Source organism: Molossus molossus, unplaced genomic scaffold (assembly GCF_014108415.1).
Source record: "Molossus molossus isolate mMolMol1 unplaced genomic scaffold, mMolMol1.p scaffold_m16_p_8, whole genome shotgun sequence".
NCBI lineage: Eukaryota > Metazoa > Chordata > Mammalia > Chiroptera > Molossidae > Molossus > Molossus molossus.
The window spans coordinates 5,965,341-5,984,980 of NW_023425402.1; the positions used below are offsets into that span (position 1 = coordinate 5,965,341).

At 59.0% G+C, this 19,640-nt stretch overlaps 1 protein-coding gene across 3 annotated transcripts in view; it reads left to right on the top strand.

Moving 5' to 3' along the window:
- Window positions 1–16,995, top strand: part of PACSIN1 (protein kinase C and casein kinase substrate in neurons 1) — a 55,295-nt gene extending 38,300 nt beyond the window's left edge. For 2 of the 3 annotated variants that reach the window (XM_036249184.1, XM_036249185.1), the window contains exons 2-10: window positions 9,101–9,226; window positions 10,120–10,276; window positions 11,365–11,600; window positions 11,990–12,145; window positions 12,241–12,416; window positions 12,663–12,783; window positions 12,881–13,008; window positions 13,618–13,805; window positions 14,344–16,995. In XM_036249184.1, coding sequence (XP_036105077.1) covers window positions 9,164–9,226; window positions 10,120–10,276; window positions 11,365–11,600; window positions 11,990–12,145; window positions 12,241–12,416; window positions 12,663–12,783; window positions 12,881–13,008; window positions 13,618–13,805; window positions 14,344–14,453 — 1,335 coding nt within the window. In that variant the 5' untranslated portion in view covers window positions 9,101–9,163 and the 3' untranslated portion in view covers window positions 14,454–16,995. Of the gene's footprint in view, window positions 1–3,526; window positions 3,551–9,100; window positions 9,227–10,119; window positions 10,277–11,364; window positions 11,601–11,989; window positions 12,146–12,240; window positions 12,417–12,662; window positions 12,784–12,880; window positions 13,009–13,617; window positions 13,806–14,343 lie in introns of those variants that run through there. The other variant, XM_036249186.1, reaches the window with a different exon arrangement.
- The last annotated feature ends 2,645 nt before the right edge of the window (window positions 16,996–19,640 follow it).

Genomic DNA, 19,640 nt, shown 5'->3' on the forward strand with positions numbered 1-19,640 from the left:
CATCTGCCCTGCCTCACCTGCTGCAGCCGGGCTGCCTCCACTCCCTGGAATGGGACTGGGGGCCTGAGGGCAGGCTCTTTTGGCAAGAATGGGAAGGACCTCTCCCTCCCCAAGACCCTTCAGACAGGGCCCTGACCTCTCCCCTCCTGGCTACCTTCCCTAGGCCAGTCCCCACTCTCTTCGTTTTTCGGTCCCACAGGTCCCTAGGTCTGTCTTTGCTTGCTCCAGCTCTCCTACACTCTGTTGCCCCCAGACTCTGGGGCAGTGAGCCCACCAGAATGGCTGCCGGAGCACATTTTTCAGCTCCACCTGATTGCACCCAGTGGGTCCACTGCTCCGGCGCCTGCCTGGAAGCCAGGTTGGAGCCTGGCCTAGGCCCAGCCGCCTTCCCCTATCAGAGGGAGCTGACGGGAGGTCCAGGCGCACTCAGAGGCTGGCGCAGCCGGGAGCTGGGGCCCCAAGCCTGGAACAGTTTGGCCCCAGGTTGGCCCCCTTTACATGGCCCCCAACGCACCTCTGGGGAGAAGGAGACATGTCCACTTGGCTCTTCGTGGGCAACCCAGGGATTCAAAACTGAGCTTCCATCTCCCCCAGATTGTTTCTCCCATCCCACCTCCACCTGCCAGCTGCGGGCCCAAACCCCCGAGCCATCCTTGACTCCACACATCCAAACCATCAGCAAACCCTGTTGGCTGGAATGTCACAGTGTTTCCGGATGCCATCCACTTCTCACCACTCCCGGCATTGCCCGTGGTCTAGCCCCCATCTTCCCTCACCTGGAGGACCACAGTGGCCTGCTGCGGGTCCCTGTCCCCCTGGCCCGCAGTCTGCTCTTCCCCAGCGGGCAGGGCTCCTTTAAAACCTGAGCCTGATCACACCGTCCCTCTTCTCAAACCCTCAGGGGCTCCCATCCCACTAGGGCTGGGGGCAGGGAGTCAAGGCTTTTACTCCGACCTGCAAGGCCTCATGTGGCAGTATCCTCTCCCAGCCTCCCCGAACTCACCCCTCCCTCTCTCCTCACTCCCTCTGCTGCAGCCACAGGGCCCCTTGTTTCTCAACCACGGCAGCCACGCTTCCGCTCAGGGCCTTTGCACTGGCTGTTCCCTCTGCCTGGATGCTCTTCCCCGGGTGGCTGCATGGCTCCCTCCCTCCCTCCTTCAGGTCTTTGCTGAACCGGCTTCTCCTGTGTAAAGCAGCCTCACTCCCAGCTCCACCATCCCTCCCTGTCCCCTTCTCGGCCTCATTCTTCCCCACCACCCTTGTCAGCATCTAACACACTTCATCGTTTCCATTTGTCTGGTTCCTTGTCTGTCCAGCCCCTCTGGGATGTCGGCTCCATGAGGGCAGGAGTTTTCGGTCTTCTCTCTGCTCTGGCCCAGAGCTGCACCCAAAGGATCGAGGCTGCGGTCTGAAGCCAGGAGCCTCTGCCTCCGAGGCTGGCCCTGCATCCTGCGGTGTGGGGCCTGTGACTCGGCCCCCAAGGCGGGGATCCGCTGCCCCCCTGGCTGAGCATTGAGCTGGGCAGGATGTCCATGCTTCTTGCCTTTTTCTGCTCCAGCCTTGGCCAGGACAGCTCTACCTGGCCAGGAAGGGGGGGACAGGGAGCTGCATGTGTCCCTCCCGGTGCCTTCCTGGTTGGAATCCAGCCCGGTCTCTGTACTGTCGGGGAGGCGTAAGCACCGACCTGGCTGTGCCATCCAGGAGGCCACAGATGAACAGGGCTCGGGAAAGACAGACCCTTGCAGAAGGCCACGTGTGGGAGGACCGGTCTCGGGAGAGATGCAGGGGCCAGAGGAGGGGCCTGCCTTCCCGCAGCTCCCACTCCCGCCTCCTTCTGCGTATCTCGTATCTCGGTTTGGGCGCCCCCAGCAGCTGAGCCGGGGACGGGGATCAGAGGAAAGCAGTTCATTTGGGAGGGGTCCCTGGACACAGGGTGTGGAGGTGAGATGGAGGGGGCTCTGTCATGCCCACTGTGGGCAGCTAGGTCTCACCCTGTGGGCACCTCTGGGAGCCAGGGGTGGGGACTGCCTCATGTGGACACCCCCTCTGGCGTCATTGCCTGAGGCTGAGCCCTCTTCCCCTGCCTGATGGTCCCCCTCACTGTTGTCACCACCCAGTGAGGTGAGACTTTTTCACTGCTTGGCTTTCTGCCTGCCCTGCAGGGTACATTCCCCGGGGAGGCCGGCCTGTCCCTGGAGCCATCCTGGAGGCTCTCCAGAGGGCAAACTGATGTTGCTCCTCCACTTGGCCAGCTTGGCCAGGGACCTGAGTGCAGGGCTGCCGGGGGGTGGGGGGTGGGGGGGGTGGCGGCAGGCTGGAGCCTGGTGGGGCTGGCAGAGGAGGGGAGAGGGGAGGGATGGTGAAGGGCCAAGGGTCAGAGGCCAGGGAGTGGGCAGGGAGCAGGGCCAAGGCCAGCCAGGGGTGACCAGCCAGGGGGCTGAGGTGAGTGCCTTTAAACCCTTCTTGGCTGGGACAAGCCCACCTGGTCCTCAGTGCCGGGCCCTCTCTGGGTGACTCCTGGCTCTGCCTCCCCCTGTCCCCCATTTGTGTTTCCATCCTCTTCCTCCTCCGCACCTCTAGGAATTCATCATTCTGAAGGGAGGGCCCCTTGGGGACTACCTGGGGACCTTACCTCAGCAGATCGAGGTTGGGGACCTGATGTTTAGACCCTAAGAGAAGGCTAGAGGAAGCCAGGCCTAGGATCGTTTTCACAGGGTACCTGGAGACCTGGGGGCCCCAGGGGAGGCCCAACAGTCGTGAAGGGTGTCTTGGTCAGCCCTGGCTGCCAGAACAAAATATATGGACTGTGCAGCTTAAACAGCAGACGTTTATTCCTCCCGGTTCTGGAGGCTGGAAGTCCAAGGTCGCAGTGGCAGCCTGCTGGGTTCCCGGCGAGGACTCCCTGCCTGCAGATGGCAGCCCCGTGGAGAAGGGGAGGGCTCCTCTTCGGATGAGGACGCCAGGCCCCTTGGCTTAGGACCTCGCCGCCGTATTTGACTCAATTGCTTCCTAAAGTCCAGATGCAGTCACAGTGGGAGGCAGGGCGGCACATGTCGATGTGGGGGACCCAGTTCAGTCCACAGCAAAGGTTTGTGAGGTGTTGGGCACAGAGGAGACGGAGTGTGAGGTCACCCACAAAGATGAGCCTCCTGTTGTGAAGCTCTGGGACTGTGAGCGGCGGTGGTGGTGGTTAAAACGGTGCTTCCTGAGCGCTGGTACTCATTTCCTTCTCACGCCAACCCCATGGGCGGCATCGGCACCTCCATTTGCAGGTGAAGCAGACACAGAGCTTAAGCAACTTGCCAGAGTCACACAGCCAGTGAGTGGCACAGCTGGGGTTTGAGCCGGGTCATCCGGCCTGGCCCCAGGGCGCGCTCTAAGCTACTGTGCTCTGAGTGACAGTCCGGTGGGAGTTCCTGGCTTGTTGGGAGAGCAGCCGCCTGAACCAGCCAGACCTGGTTTATGGCAGGATGTGCCTAGCACCTGCACCAGGGTGTAGGGGTGAGGTAGGCAAGACTGGGGTATTCAGGGACTGAGCTGGCTCCTGAAGGTAAGGAGAGTTATTTGGGGAGAGGTGGGTGCGGGGAGGAGGACAGCATGCACCCCAGGCAGGAGGGCGGCATGAGCACAGGCGCAGGGGCTGGACGAACGCGGGTGGCGGCAGGAGAGGAAGGACAGCACTCACCGCTGACCTGAGCCTTCTCGCTGCATCTGAAGCCCCAGCAGAGGCTGGTAAGAGTCCTCGCGTGGCCCAGGTCAGGTGCAGGAGCCCGTCCATCTCGGGATGCGTGCGGCGAGGAGCGGAGGAGCTGCTGGCAATGTTTGTGGGGTCTGAGACCTGCCCTGGGACGGGGAGGCAGCTCTGGCTTCCGGTGGCCCTGCTGTGGTTAGAACTAAGCGGCTAGAGCTGAGCCAGAGGATCCCGGTGACACCCATGAAGTACTGGCTCTGGACTGGACACTGGGAGGGAGGGGCAAGGGAAGGACTCATCCTTGTCTGGATCTGCCTCTGCCTCTTCCTCCCTGCTGTGTGACCTTGGACAGGTTCTTAACCTCTCTGAGTCTCGGAGAAGATGGGGAGTTACACCTCTCTTAATGGTTTGCTGTGAGGGTTATGTATGAAGAGGCTGTAGCATAGTAGGTACTCAAAAATGGTTATTGTTGCCCTGGCCAGTGTGGCTCAGGGGTTAGAGCATCAGCCGGCAGACCAGAGAGTCTCAGGTTTGATTCCCAGTTAAGGGCACATACCTTGGTTGCAGGTTTGATCCCTGGTTGGGGTCGTGAAGGAGGCAACCAGTCCATGTGTTTCTCTCACATTGATGTCTCTACCTCTCCCTCCCTCTCTCCTCTCCCCTCCCATTCTATCTAAAAATCAATGAAAAAATATCCTCGGGTGAGGATTTTTTAAAAATGGTTATTGTAGTTGCTCTAAAGCAGCAGTTCTCAACCTGTGGGTCACGACCCCTTTGGGGGTCGAACGACGCTTTCACAGGGGTCGCCTAAGACCATCGGAAAACACATATTTCCTATGGCGATTCATAACAGTAGCAAAATTACAGTTATGAAGTAGCAACAAAAATAATTTTATGGTTGGGGGTCACCACAACATGAGGAACTGTATGAAAGGGCCGCGGCATTAGGAAGGTTGAGACCACTGCTCTAAAGGGAGAGCGAAGAGGGGGTAACGTGACAGCCGAGGCTGTTGGCACCTATTCCGTCTGCAAGCTGCAGGGTCCCTGCGGAGGGGGCCCAGCCTGGGCGCAGAATTGCCCTGGGGGATTGAGGAGAAAGACACCCTGGAACTGGACCCCGATGGTTGACCAAGAGGTGGGGGAGGGGATGCCAGGAGAAGCAGGGGGCCTGGAAACAGGACAGGTGGGACCTGGGACCACCCCTTGTGGGATTCTGGCTCTTGGTTGTATCACCATCATTACCAACATGTATTAAATGCCAACTGTGTGCAGGTGACTGTTTGGCTCTAGGGCACAGAATTCAGTGATTCTGCTGTTTAATGAATGAATGTTCCAGAAGGTTTTTGGAATTCATTCTTGGAACAAAAATGGTCATGTGTTTACTCTGTGTCAGGAACTGCTCTGGATGCTAGAAATACAGCAGAGAACCAGACAGGCCGTCACTGACCTTATAGAGCTGACATTCCAGTGGGCGAGGACCACACCACATGCATGGTACTCCAGTGCTGGCCTGCCAGGCGGCCACAGGAGCTGTGGAGGAGAATGACGGGAGACAGGGAGAACGGGGTGGGGTGTTGGGAGTGGAAACAGAACTGCAAGTTTAAGTGGGGAGGTTAAGGCATTTGCGTGGACCTGGAAATCGGGGGGGCGGCCTGGGGTTAGAACAGCAAGGAAATCAGTGGAGCTGGAGGAGAGTGAGCGTGGTGGTAGGAGGTGAGGGCAGAGGGGTAAGGGGTGCGACCGTAGGGCCTCCTGGCAAAGAATTGGACTTTCACCTAGAAAATGGGGAGTCTCTGGAGGATTCTGAGGAGGCCAGTGGTGGGATCTGACACGTTTTACCAGTTTCCCTCTGGCTGCTGTGGGGGCAGGGAGTGAGTGAGAGACAATGTCACGGGGGGGGGGGGGGGGGACCATGAAGAGGCTTCTGCAGGGAGGTGAGGGGCCTTTGCGGAGGGGGAGAGAGAATGTGGTATTCCAAGGCCTGTGGTTAGTGATGACGTAGGAACTTACAGTGCCGTGCATGCCAGGCCTGCCCTCTGTGGGCTCCTGCTCTTAATTCCTTTGTCCCCTCTTGGTAGATGGGACACGGCCAAGGCCGCTGCCCTCCAGGGTCTTTCAGAAGCAGCCGGCAGTAGGCCTGGGGCCTGAGAGCGACCCTTTTTATCCTGGGACCCCTTTGTTCCCAGAGGACAGGTCCAGGCCAGCATGAAAACTCACATTTCCATAGTGTTCTGTGTTTTTCAAAAAGAGCTTACTACCCTTCTACCATTTGATCTTCAAAACAGACTCAAGTATTGTTTTCCATCATATGAGTTAGGAAACTGAGCCCCCAGGGGACTTGGCCAGGCTCTCCCTGGCAGGTGGCAGAGCAGGAGCCCGAGCCCGAGCCCCATTCTGCAGGCCGGGGTGAGACAGGCCGGCTCCACACAGGGAGGGCCCACGCTGAAATGGGACTGCCACCCCCGACAGCAGGGGCGACAGATCCACAGTGAGAGTGCCGGCTCAGTCACGCTGCGGCCCTGGCGCTCTCTGCGGTGGGGGCGAGGGCAGCCCACCTCACAGGGCTGTGGTGAGGGGAGAGGGGTTAAGACCTGTGAACTGTCCTTGGCACCAAATGTGTGCTCTGTAAATGCCAGCTATTATTACTGATAAAGGGCTTTCGGGGGCCTCAGAAAGCCAGATGGGCACTGTGCCCACTTGCTGGGCTGAGGAGACCTAAGGGAGCGCTGGGCTTGCTTCCTGGCAGAGTCGCAGCTCCCTAGTGGAAGACATGGCAGTGGTAAGGGTTGAGCCTCTGCTGCCCCAGGGTGGGGGTGTGAGGCAGGGGAAGGTGGGGTGGTGTGTCTGGCCTTACGTGCTGGGGCTCACTTGCCCTGCCCGCCCTGAGCCGCCTCATGGGTGCAGCCGGGGCCAGAGTGAGCCGGACTCTCTCCATCCCGTCTAATCCTTAAGCTGGGCCGAGTCATCCTCATTTCTGACAGGACCCAGCAAGACCACGTGACTTGCTCAAGGTTACACACAGTTGGTGGCAGAGCAGGACCCAAGCCTAGAGCTTTCCTGCTACACATGCTCTCTCATCTGGGAGCCGGGGGACCCATCCGCTTCCTGCATGGAGGAGGGACCACAGCAAGGCCCCTGTGCCTGGGTCTGCACCAGGCGGCCAGTGGTCTCTGCGGTCATGCAGTCCTTCCAGCCTGACATGCCGGGTCTCAGCTGCTCTGCCCCCCACTCCTCGCTTCAAGTGCGCCTCGGTCCTGGCCCCAGCTCCTCTGCTTTCCTCAACACAGGCTGGAGGGTTTTAAAAAATGCAGTTTATGCACACAAGGCAAAATCTCCCAGTGAAAAATCCCCCCATCCCCCAGCCACCAGCACGCTGAGTGCAGCCACTGCTACCAGCTCTCCAAAAATATTCCCGCTCATGTGTTTCCAGCCGCCTGCCTCCCAGACAGCCCGAGCATGTGCAGCCACGCTGCCCCGCACCTCGAGCTCTGGCGGGTGACGTGGGTGGGGAGCGTTCTGCTGCAGGCCTGTGCCCCTCACCTGCCGCGCGCTGTTCCTGGCGGAGCTGCAGTAAACCCAGCCAGCAGCAGTCTGCCCAGCTGGCTGGAAAGTGCATGTCTAGGACCACAGGGTGCGGCTGGGTAAGGGACGTGTACCTCTGTGACTGTGAGAAAGGACACCAAGGTGGTGTCAAGTCACTTCCCTCCTAGCAGGAGTGGGCTCGACCTTCACTCGGTGGGGGAGTCCCCCTCAACAGCCGCACACTGTGGGAGTCCCCAAGTTCTATGTGACTTCAAGGGTTCTAGATGGTTCTGGCCCAGGGATACTTACCTAACAGGGCTGAAAGTCCTTCATCAAATATCCCTGCCTTTGCTTCATGAAGCAAGCACTGCTTTATAAGTGCAAAGTGCCAAATTAAAAAAACCTTCAGACTCATTTCTTTGTTCTTTGATAAATTCCAGCTGCCCTCTCTCCCACCCACCTCCACGGGGGGTGGTTTGTGGGAAAGTGAGTGTTTGCAAAGGGGGAGGACCAAACTAAACTATATCCGTGCCTGAGAGATGCGAGGAGGCTGCTGGCTGACGGGAAAGAGCACTGGCCCTGGGGGGGGGGGGGCACAGAGGGCGGGGTGTCCTTGCCCTAGGGTCCTCACGTGTTGGTGCACCTGCTCCCAGGCCCCCAGTCTGGGCCGAATCTTGCAGAGGCCAGCACTCCCCCAAGTGTCCTCATTGGTTAGGGCTCCCAGTCCCTGAGGAGACAGTGCAGTCAGGGAGGTGACCCCGGCGGAGGCTGTCAGCTTGTAGTGGGGTCAGGCCTTGTTCAGCCTTGCTGCTCCATTGAAGACCAGGCCCCTGGCCCTCTGGGTCCAGTCTCCTGATGACTGAGCCATTCTTGCCTGGGGTGACAGTGAGGCCTGGGTGGGGGATGGGAGTAGGGCAGCGCCTGCCCCAGCCCTGGGGCAGCACGTGGCCTAGATTGGGCAGCCCTGACGCTATGGCTATGATGCCGGTGGACAGTTCCAGGCCACACACAGCTGCCTGACGCTCACAGATGGCAGTGGTCTGACCTCTGGGCCAGGAAGCTGCATGTCTGGGACTTAGGGACGTAGAAGCTGCTAATTGAGGCCTTTGAGGCTGGGCACAGGGCAGTCAGAAGGGCATTTACAAGGCCCAGCAACTCAGGAAACTGAGGAGGACTTCAGCCTGGGTGAGAGGTAGGAGGAGGCCTGCAGCCAGTTTCCTAGGGGGCTGGGGTCCAGGCTCCAGGTGGGAGGTTTGGGGAGGACGTACCAGGGGCTCTGCGCTGGTTGGGGTGGGACTGGGAGCTTAGGCGGGTGTTTTGGACCTGGTGTAAGGATCCAGCTGCGTTGGGATGGGCAGTGCTTGGAGGGTCAGACTGAGAAGCCAGCTGGGGTTTATTGAGCTCTACTGTGTCCTACAGGGTATGAGGCCCGAGAGCGGGGTGCAGGACATGCTCAAAGATAAGCCTGAGTGCTGGCTTTGAAGACCTGTGTGTCTACAAAGCAAACCGCAGATTTATAATAAGCAGATATGCAATTGTGTGGCCCTAACTTTTAGCTGAGTCCAGGAACACGAAATGGTGGCGGGCACCATGGTTCTCGTGGCTGGGCATGCTTCTGAGAAGAGGTGCCCACGCTGGAGCTGGAGGATGGATTTGGGGGAGAGGAGATGGAGTGAAGGGCGTGTGGAGGAGAGATGGGGAGGTAGGCACAAGGGGTGCTTCAAGGAGACTCTTGGGGTTACCCTTGGGATGGTGAGCCAGGCCCGATCCCAATGAAAGGCTTATGCCTGTGAAGCCCTCATCTCCACAGCAAGTTGGGGCCCAGGCCTGGAGTGGGACATGTCGGACACGTCCCTCATCTCCAGGGATCTTTCTCCTGCCCTCCAGCCCATGAGCACCCCAGCCTGCTGACTGCCGCTTCACACCTGTCCATCCTCCGACGGCCACACCATGTCCGGCTCCTACGATGAGGCCTCCCTAGCTCCGGAGGAGACCACTGACAGCTTCTGGGAGGTGAGGCTTTGATACTCCCCAGGTCCTGGGGACCAGACAGCCTGGCTTTGTGGAGGCCCAGGCTCCAACCCACTGCATGACCTCAGGCTCCCCAGCCCCTCAGGCCTCTCCAAAGCCCTCCACGTCCAATAGGCTGCTACCACCCACCGAGCCCAAAGCCCCTCTGCCCCACAGCTGCCCCTGGAGACATCCATGGTATTTCGTGATGTAGGGCAGGCCCCTCTAGACCCTCTGCTCTGGGGGCCCTGGCTCAGAGTCCCGGCCCTTTACGTGAGCAGGTGCACACTTGACAGTGCTCACAGCTTTTCACAGCTGCTCCCGCCCCTCCCCTGCGAAGTGAGAAGAGGGCAGAGCACTGGTCCCAGGGAAATGGAGTGAGTTCGGAGAGCCCCGCAGTGACATAGTGGTGGAGACAGGCCAGTATTTCAGAGCCTCCCAAAATATTTGAAACCCAGAAATGATTTTTCTATTGGCTTATGAAACCCAAAGTGAAAACTGCCAAACCTAAATTATTGCATGTTTAATGAGATGTCTACAAAACATAATATTATGTCAAGAAGTTGCAGCTCAACTCAGCGCTTATGACTATATAAATATCATAGATGTAGCTCACAAGAACAAAATGAATAATTCATTTGGCTGAAGTCCAAATTATGAAAAACCTGCATTTTGTGGCAGCAGCAACATTATGTTTAAAGTGGGGTGAGGGAGTATATAGACACTGGGGTGTGTGACGCGGGGTGCCAAATCCTTGGAAAAGCCAGAGGGTCTGGAACCACACGGGGATGGCAGTGACTGGCGCCCTCTGCAGGACGCCGCGGCCAGGGCGGGCGGGCGGGTGGACCTGGGACGCGGAGAGCCCGTGGGAATCCTGCGCGCTGCTTGGCCACCAGGTGGGGAACTACAAGCGGACAGTGAAGCGCATCGATGACGGGCACCGCCTGTGCAACGACCTGATGAACTGCGTGCAGGAGCGCGCCAAGATCGAGAAGGCCTACGGGCAGCAGCTCACAGACTGGGCCAAGCGCTGGCGCCAGCTCATCGAGAAAGGTGCCCCCCCGCCCCCCGCCCCATCCCATCCCGTGCGCACGCCCCAGGCCCTCACCCCACTGTCTGGGTCCTGGGAGCACCCAGCCACCTGAATGCACCTGCAGCTCCATCCTCAGGGCCCTTACAGGCACTGGCCGGTATCAGCCCTCCTCCCCTCCCAGACCAACCAGGCCTCCCTGCACTTCAGCTCCACTTTGTACAACTTTAGGTGGGATTTTAAAAAACAAATAAAACCCCCAAACTTTTTACTATATTTGTTTTATCCCCATTTGTATGCATATTTTTGGAAACATTTAAACTGGAGATATGCTTCTTCACCCTAAATTCTTCATGTATCTCCTGAGAATAAGAACATTGACTTATACAACCATAGCTCAGCTATCAAATTCAGGACATTTAATATGGCCCATATACAACTTTTATTATAGCAGTTGTTTGCTGGCCCAGAATCCAGTCCAGAACCAGATACCGCATTCAGCTGTCATGTCTCTTGATTCCTTTAATCTAGAACAGTTTCAAGTAAAGTTTGCATGTATTGGTTAATATTTTTCTCTTCCACTAGACTCTAAATCCCATGAGGGCAAGGGCTGGGCCTGTACTGCCCAGCACAGTGCCTGGCACGGAGTTGATGCCAGTCTACAGAGAAACAGACTGTGGGATGTCTGGTCCCAGTGGCCTCCTGGTATCTGTCACCAGTTGGTTCTTCAGTTTTGCATTCAACCAACATTCCTGGAGTACCTACTGTGTGCCTTGTGCCATGCTGGGTTTGTGAGAGCTCACAGGGTCGAGACTGGCCCCAAGGGGCTCACAAACTGACAGGGAAGATAGGGAGTAGACACAGAGGCAATTGTTTAAGAAGAATTGATTGAGGGCTGCAGGCTGAGGTGTGATAGAGCATTCAGAGAAGGCTTCCTGGAGGAGGTGGCTGTACTTACACCCTGGAGGATGAAGAAAACTGTAGGGAGAGCAGAGGAGGGTGTTTCTGCTGCCCTGGGAAGTATGGGGAAAGCCTCTGAGAAAAGAGGTGTGAGGGGGCCCTCCAGGCAGGGGGTCATGAAGGCCTCACGACCCCATGGCCGTTTCCTCAGGCCCACAGTATGGCAGCCTGGAGCGGGCCTGGGGTGCCATCATGACGGAGGCGGACAAGGTGAGCGAACTGCACCAGGAGGTGAAGAACAACCTACTGAATGAGGACCTGGAGAAGGTCAAGAACTGGCAGAAGGACGCCTATCACAAGCAGATCATGGGCGGCTTCAAGGAGACCAAGGAGGCTGAAGATGGCTTCCGCAAGGCCCAGAAGCCGTGGGCCAAGAAGATGAAGGAGGTGCCCCGTGGGCAAGGGTGGGCGGCTGAACTCAGAGGGCCAGTCTGTCAGAGGGAGGGTGTCTGTAGAGCGGGTGGCGGTGCACTGCCTCGGGTTGTGTCCATGGGGGAGCAGGACTGCCTTCCAGGAAGAAGTAGCCACAGACAGGCAGGTACTGCAGTGCTCCCCAGGAGCGCGTCCCAGGGGCGGCAGGCAGTGCCATGCAGGGAAACCCCATAGATGGGTGGGCACTGCTCCCAAATGCCTGGAGGCAGGGCCTGCATCCTTCTGCCTGTTAAAACTGTGCTCACGGCCCCTGGCCGAGCGGGCAGGTGGGAGGGCTTGACGAGTAACCATGTTTGCTCCTGCTCACAAGTAGGAGGCCTGCCCCCCACCTCCCCTCCCCACAGCTGGAGGCAGCCAAGAAGGCCTACCATCTGGCCTGCAAAGAGGAGAAGCTGGCCGTGACACGGGAGATGAACAGCAAGACGGAGCAGTCAGTCACACCCGAGCAGCAGAAGAAGCTTCAGGACAAAGTGGACAAGTGCAAGCAGGATGTGCAGAAGGTGCCGGCGGGCTAGGCTCGAGGGCCCCTGGGACTGGGTGGTGGCTGGCAGCTGCCGGCTTGGATCTCACCCTCCCTTCTTCTTGGTGCCTACAGACGCAGGAGAAGTATGAGAAGGTGCTAGATGAAGTGGGCAAGACCACACCCCAGTACATGGAGGGCATGGAGCAGGTGTTTGAACAGTGCCAGCAATTTGAGGAAAAACGGCTGGTCTTCCTCAAGGAGGTGCTGCTGGACATCAAACGTCACCTCAACCTAGCTGAGAATAGCAGGTAGCTGGGTGTGGCAGCATGGTGGGCTCAGGCACAGGCGGCAGATGGGTGAGTGGTTAAGGTGGGGTCAGCAAAGGGTGTCTACTGGGCATGCCCACACAGAGATTGCTATTTGGGAAGCCTGCCTGATTCCCAGCTGGGGCCATGCCAGCAACCTGGTCCCCTGAATGGGCTCCTGCTTTCACCAAGAATGAGAAGGGGCCATGGTGCATCTTGTCCCCACCTCCCCATCTCCCCTGTGCACAGCTATGTCCATGTGTACCGGGAGTTGGAACAGGCCATCCGGAGTGCTGACGCCCAGGACGACCTCAGATGGTTCCGCAGCACCAGCGGCCCTGGCATGCCCATGAATTGGCCCCAGTTTGAGGTGAGGATGTGTGGGGATGGGGAAGAGGAGTCCGAAAAGGCTGGAAGGGGCCTCCGGGAGCATCCCCCAGCCTGACTGCTCCCCTGGCACCCACCAGGAGTGGAACCCAGACCTCCCTCACACCACCACCAAGAAGGAGAAACAGCCTAAGAAGGCAGAGGGGGTGGTGCTGACCAATGCCACTGGGGTGGTGGAGTCCACATCTCAGGCTGGGGACCGTGGCAGGTAAGTAAGTGCCTCCTATGGAGCTTCCTAGAGGCCAGGGGTCTCTTGAGTTTTACCTTAAGAGACAAGAAATTATCTAAATCACAGCAGCCTCGTGCTCCTTTCAAAGATACGGATAGCTAATCCCTTGCAAGCACTTACTGTGTGCCAAGCACTGTTCCAGGCATTTTCATACATTAACTCACTGAAGCCTTCAACATTATGAGAAGTGTGTAAATATTCCCGTTTTACAGATGGAGAAACTGATACCCAGAGAAGTTAGTGATTGTAGATCACACAGCTTGTTAGGAAGCCTCAGAGCCAGGATTGATGCCCAGGAATCTGGCTCCAGAATCATCACTCTGAACCGCTAGCTTGTGCTGCTCTTCTCAGATGAGGAGCCAGATGTTCTCTGGGGTCCCCTGCAGCACCCCCTCACTCTAAGACTGAGTAATAATGCTAATAATCTTGTCTCACATCTGTTTAAAGAGTAGCCAGTGAAGGTCTCTGGCTCAGCACCCCTCTTGCAAGGCCCACCCCTGGCCCCATGTGGGGCCAGTGCTCTGGTTGGGCTGAGGGGCAGCCCGAGGCGAGAGGCAATCCATGCTGGGTACTCTCTCCACTTCTCAGCGTTAGCAGCTATGACAGGAGCCAGCCTTATACTACTGAGTGGTCAGACGATGAGAGCGGGAACACATTTGGGGGCAATGAGGCCAACGGGGGCGCCAACCCTTTCGAGGACGACGCCAAGGGAGTGCGTGTGCGGGCGCTCTATGACTACGAAGGCCAGGAGCAGGATGAGCTCAGCTTCAAGGCTGGTACGGGTGGGCGGGGCCGGCGGGGCGGTGGGCGGGGCCGGCGGGGCGGGGCGGGGCCTGAGGGCAGGGGATGGGAATTCGCTGGGAGTGAGGCTGTGGGAGGGGCCTGATGCAGGGCTTGGCCAAGACCTGAATTGTGACCTGAGCCCTGGGGCCAAGACTAGAACTAGAGGGCTAGGGCAGGGCCTGAGAATGGCAACTGGGTGCCAGGGGCAGAATCAGGACCTGAGAACAGGGTTGGAGGTTAGGGCCTGACACGGATTTGGGGCAGGCCTGAGGCCGGGGATGCAGGAACAGGGACTCCCGACCTGAGAAATGAAGCTGGAGGAGGGGCCCCAGATTGGGTGGGTGACTGGAGTGGTGTTGGGTGTCCGAGTGTGGCTGGTCCCCAGGGACAGGCATTGGGGTAATAATGGGGGAGCGTTTAGGGGTCGGCCCAGCATCACAGTGTTGGAGATCTTACCTAGCAATGTGGGGGTGGAGGGACGGCCCTCTGCGAGCCAGCCCCTCCAGGAGCTCCTCTGTGTCCCCTTCCCAGGAGACGAGCTCACCAAGCTGGGCGAGGAGGACGAGCAGGGCTGGTGCCGCGGGCGGCTGGACAGCGGGCAGTTCGGCCTCTATCCTGCCAACTACGTGGAGGCCATCTAGCTGCCCTGCTGCCCCCCGCAAAACCCCCCACTCCTCCCCCACCCCCTTCCCACTCTTGTCACCTCCCCTCGCCATAGAGTTCCAGACATATTTTACGATCAAGCTTTTATTTTTTTAAAAGTCAATACTGAACAAAACAAAAAATACAAAGAGATGGAGCATTTGCAGGGCCACCTGGAGGCCAGGCTGCTGGACTTGGGGTGATGGCCCTGGGTAGGTGAGGGTCTTACAACTTAGCCCAACAGAGACATCACAACATCTACTCTTTAGATCCCACCAGAGTCTCCTGAGCCCTGAGAGATGTCTCCCGGCCCCGTCCATCTTACTTCACTGCGCCCATCCCCCGTCCCCACCCCAGGCTGCCAGTACCTGCTGCCCCCTTCCCTGGGCCTGGTTTTCGGGGCCCCCTCCTCCTGCCCCACCTTGCTCCCCTTTCACTACCACCCTCCTCTCAGAGGCCTCCCCTCCAACCAAGACAAGGGGCCTCCCAGTGTTTAGTCTCCCACTGTGCCCTGGGAGTACCCTTCTCCCCTGGGCCTCACCCCACAGGATTGGTGGCACTGGAAGAGGAATGGTCACCCTCTTCTCCAGATGAAGAGGGTTGAGCTGGAGGTGGTGACAGAGTCGCTGTGGTGCAGTAGGATCCACGAGCAGGGAGCCGGCCTGTCCTTCCACCGCAGGCTCAGCGGCGGGAATGGGACCTGCTAGGCCTTCTGTCCAGCTGTCCATGCTTCAGGCCTGCGCTCCTCCTCAGAGCCATACCCTTCAGTATGTGCAGCCTTCCCCCCACAAGTTCTCAGGCAGAGGGGAGGGGCCCCAAAGCCCAGGGCAAAGCCAGCAACAGTAGCAGCCTCCTTCCATTTCCTGGGGGGCAGGGTATCTTGCCCACCCACCCATGTTCCCTCCACATCCGTCTAAAACCAGAGAATCACTGGGTTCAGCCAACCTTCAGAGACTAACCTCGGGGCTCCCATTCCTCTCTGTCCTCTGTCCTGCCTGGGGGGACAGCACGGGCCCTGGCAGCTTCCAGCCTGGGGCCATCAGGGAAGGCCTGCAGCCCCTAGGAGAGGCAGATGGGCAGGGCAGTCACCGTGTCTTCCTTCCTGTCCTCTCCCTACAACCACAGCCCAGCCGTGGAGCAGAATCCCCCCGCCGGCAGCCCCCGCCCCATCCCTCCAAGCCTGGGCCTCTCTCTGTCAAAGGACTTTGGGGGGAGGAGAGGGAGGGCCTGCCCGGAGCAGGAGTGTTTCCTGGTGCTGGGTTGCCAAGCATCACTACCAGGGAGCAGCCCCTCCCACGCGACTGGGGGAGGCCTACCTGGGAAGCAGACCAAGGCAGGACAAGACCCCTAGAGGTGGGGGACTGGCTGGAAGAGGAGTCTCAGAACCTCCGAGTGAGGCCCTGAGACCTGCAGCACCAGGAGAGCCCTGCGCACGGGGATGCCTCTTCTGGGCCCTGCTCCCTCCAGAGCACCTGCCCCTGGGCCTCTAGGTGAAGACAGTGTGATACCCCAGCCCCTCTGGCACCCCTCAGCCTCTTGTTCTTCTTCTCCCCACAGCCCACTGTTAGGTCACAGACCCCAGCCTCAGGCCCTGACCCTGTTCCTAGGAGCACAGAGGATCTTGGCAAACTCTGGCAGGGGTCTGAGCTGGGGCAGGCCTCCCCAGAGAAGTTGGGGGGATGGGGATGATGGCTCTCCTAAAGACAGGCAGACTACCCCCCACCCCCACGGTACACGCTTTCTTGTCACTGTTCTCTGGGCCTCTGCTGCACCCTGAGGTGTGCCCTAGACCCTTCAGAGCTTGGAGCACGATTTTGGAAACCCTCAGCCCTCCCAACTCCAGAAGAAAACCTTCTGCCTCCTCCAAGCAGGAGTTGGGGTCGGGGGCCTCTGCCCTTCACCACCTACCACTGGAAGTCAGGGAGCTGCCACATCTGCACCTTGGGGCCTGGGCTCCCCCTCTCTGCCAGCAGCTTCCCAGCACCTGGGGACGGGCAGTGGCCCTGGCTGTCCCCTCAGCCCTTTAACTGTCCACTCCGGGGCAGGGACTCAAAACCCCATTCCTCCTGAGCAATCGGTCCCCAGGCTCCTCGGGCCCCGGAGTGGGAGGGTCTCGCCTGGAAGACCCCCTGAGATCCCGGGGCCCAGACCCACCTGTCAGTGCTGGTATCAGGGCCCTCACCACTGAGCATAGGGGCCGTGCCCCTCACTGTGCCCACCAAGTCCTGTAGCCCCTGCCCGCACCGCAGTGCTGCTGGCCCCCCGCCCCCCTCCCCGGGCTCGGCGAGTAGTGTTTCATCCCGAGTTAACCACGTTCTGCGGCCTGGCTCTGCAAGGAGCCAGGGCTGCCCGCGCCTCTGCCGCCCTGGGCTTCCTGACCATTAGTCCGACACTTGTGAAACTCTGAGAAGTGCTGTGGTCTCAGCAATGCACCTGTTTTGTACATGATTGTGTATTTAAAGGTATATAAATACAAATCTATATATATATATAAGTTGTGATTGTATGACTGTGGATAAAATCCAGAACTGTGTCAACCTGGCTGGGTGTTGTCATCTTGAGTCCTGTGTCTTTCGAGGCTTCTGAGAGTTGCCTGTGGTTGGGATGTCTGGTGGGCGGGGAGTGCCCAGCAACTGGGGGCTGTCCTGGCCGACCACCAGTGGGCTGGGGAGCTGAGGGCTGGTCCCTTCACCTTCCAGTGCCCCGGGTCCTGTCTGTGCAAGGACAGTTACCCTGGATGCTCTCTTGAGGCTCCTGGGGTCTGGGTACCTACTGAGAAGCACTGACCAGGAAAGCTGGGATATCTGGGGTCACAAACTCATGGTTCAAGGGTGCATTTGACCTCTGAACAGGTTTCAGGTTTTTTTTTAATCTTCACCTGAGGATGTTTTTATTGATTTTGTGTGTGTGTGAGAGAGAGAAAAACATCGATCGGTTGCCTCCCATATGCTCCCCAACCATGGATCAAACCTGAAACCTAGGTATGTGTCCTGACTGGGAATTGGACCCACAACTTTTGGTGTGCGGGACGACGCTCAGCCAACTGAGCCACCCGGCCAGGGCAATAGATTTCAATTTTCAAAGCAAAATTCTAAAAGTGATTGCCAAGGCCAGTGGGTTCCTGGTTGTCCCCAGTCCCAGGCTCCCTGTGGTGTGACATCACGCCTTGCCACACCACCCTGTGCCCTGCCTGACCCCTAACAGCATTTCTGTGTAGGCCCCAGGAGGGCCCCTGTGGGAGGATTTCTCGGGAATGGGCACGAGTTGAGCTCTGAGCTCTCAGCTCGGTTCTGCCAGGCTCAGGCCTGTCCAGGCCTCAGCCGCTGCTCCAACCTCCACCCCCGGCCGGGTCTCTTCTGCAGCAGGGCAGGAGTCCGGGTCCAACCTCCACCCCCGCCGGGTCTCTTCTGCAGCAGGGCAGGAGTCCGGGTCCAACCTCCACCCCCGTCGGGTCTCTTCTGCAGCAGGGCAGGAGTCCGGGTCCAACCTCCACCCCCGCCGGGTCTCTTCTGCAGCAGGGCAGGAGTCCGGGTCCAACCTCCACCCCCGCCGGGTCTCTTCTGCAGCAGGGCAGGGGTCCGGGTCCAACCTCCACCCCCGCCGGGTCTCTTCTGCAGCAGGGCAGGGGTCCAGGTCCAACCTCCACCTCCGCCGGGTCTCTTCTGCAGCAGGGCAGGAGTCCGGGTCCAACCTCCACCCCCGACTGGGTCTCTTCTGCAGCAGGGCAGGGGTCCGGGTCCAGTTCCAGCGCTGCTATCAGCTCACTGTGTCCCACCCCCACCCCACCCTGGACCCCCGCTTTCCCAAGTCTCTTTAGGTGTCTTCCTGAGGCCCCTCTGGCCCCGCAGCCTGTCAGGGCACGAACGCAAATGTACCCAGTGCCTTCACTGCCCCTGCGTGCCCCCAGCCTCAGGGCATGCAGAGCAGGGAGAACCGGTCAAGATGGGGTTGAATCTGTTCCCCACCACATAATCTTTCTCCCCAAACCCACCTCCAGTGACAAGAGCCTGGTTTTAGCCAAACAGAGGGCTCTTCAAATAAAGACGAGAGGTTTCCTGTGTCATCTGCACAGGCTGTTCCATGCGGTGACGGAGCCCTGAGTGCGGGTCCACGCGGAGGGAATGCCTGGGGTCCGATGGGCAGCTGTGTGGAGGGAAGAGGCATCCGAAGTTTGCTGCCAGCACACAAGGTGTCCCTGGGTGGATGTGTGCCCACAGAGGGACGTGTGCCTGGTGGCAGGTGGTGGTCAGAGCGGGGAGATGGCCCGCCCCACTCCCCACAGCCCCCCTTTCTGGAGCTCCAGCTCTCCACTCCTAGCCATTAACCCCCCTCCCATCCCTCCCAGCCCCCTCCTGAGACCCGAGGCCTCTGCAGGCCCAGGCCCAGCTGGGATGTGGAAGTAGGTGGCCCCAGGGACAAAGCTGGGGGCAGGACGAGCAGGCTGAAGACAAAACCAGTTCAGCAGAGCCAAGCTGGATCCTGGCCCCCCGGGTCCCAGTCTGTCCTCCCAGGGGGTGGGCAGACAGCAGCCGCCCAGGGAGGCACAGGCTCGGGGCAGGGCCCTGCTCCTCCAGGTCTGAGCCCAGCGGACAGATGCCAAGGTGCTGTTTGCTCACTGCCAGGAGCAAACTTGCTTCTGAAGACAATAAAATTGCGAGGGCAGAAGGCGCCGGACAGGGCAGCATTTAACCCTTAGTGGTCTGGGCAGCGCTGGCTGGCTCCCGGCTGGTTTCCTGTCACCCTGTCACCCTGTCACTCTGGAGCTAAGTGGTACAGAGGCTGAGGGTGCTGACCGCTCTTGGAGCAGAGAGACCTCTGTCCTGGTGGGTTCAGTTCTTGGTTCTGCTGTTCATTGGCTGTGCGTGAGCAAGTCAGCTGCTCTGAGCCTGTTTCATCATCTGAAAATGGGGAGTTAACCCCTATTGTTGGGGGGAGTTTTAATAACACAAAAGCAGTGAAAACAAATAGTCCTCAGGACTCCTGAGCTCGGGGAACAAATGTGACGGAGCGTGAGGAAGCTGAGCACGCTGCTTTGCCAGGACAGTGGGCAGTGGGTCCCATCCCTCAGCACATGTGCACACACACATGCACACGCGCGTGCACGCACTCTGACCACATGCTTTCCCCATCACACCATTTCTCACACCCCGCTCACAGGGCTCACGTTTCAAAGAGGGCACTACTGA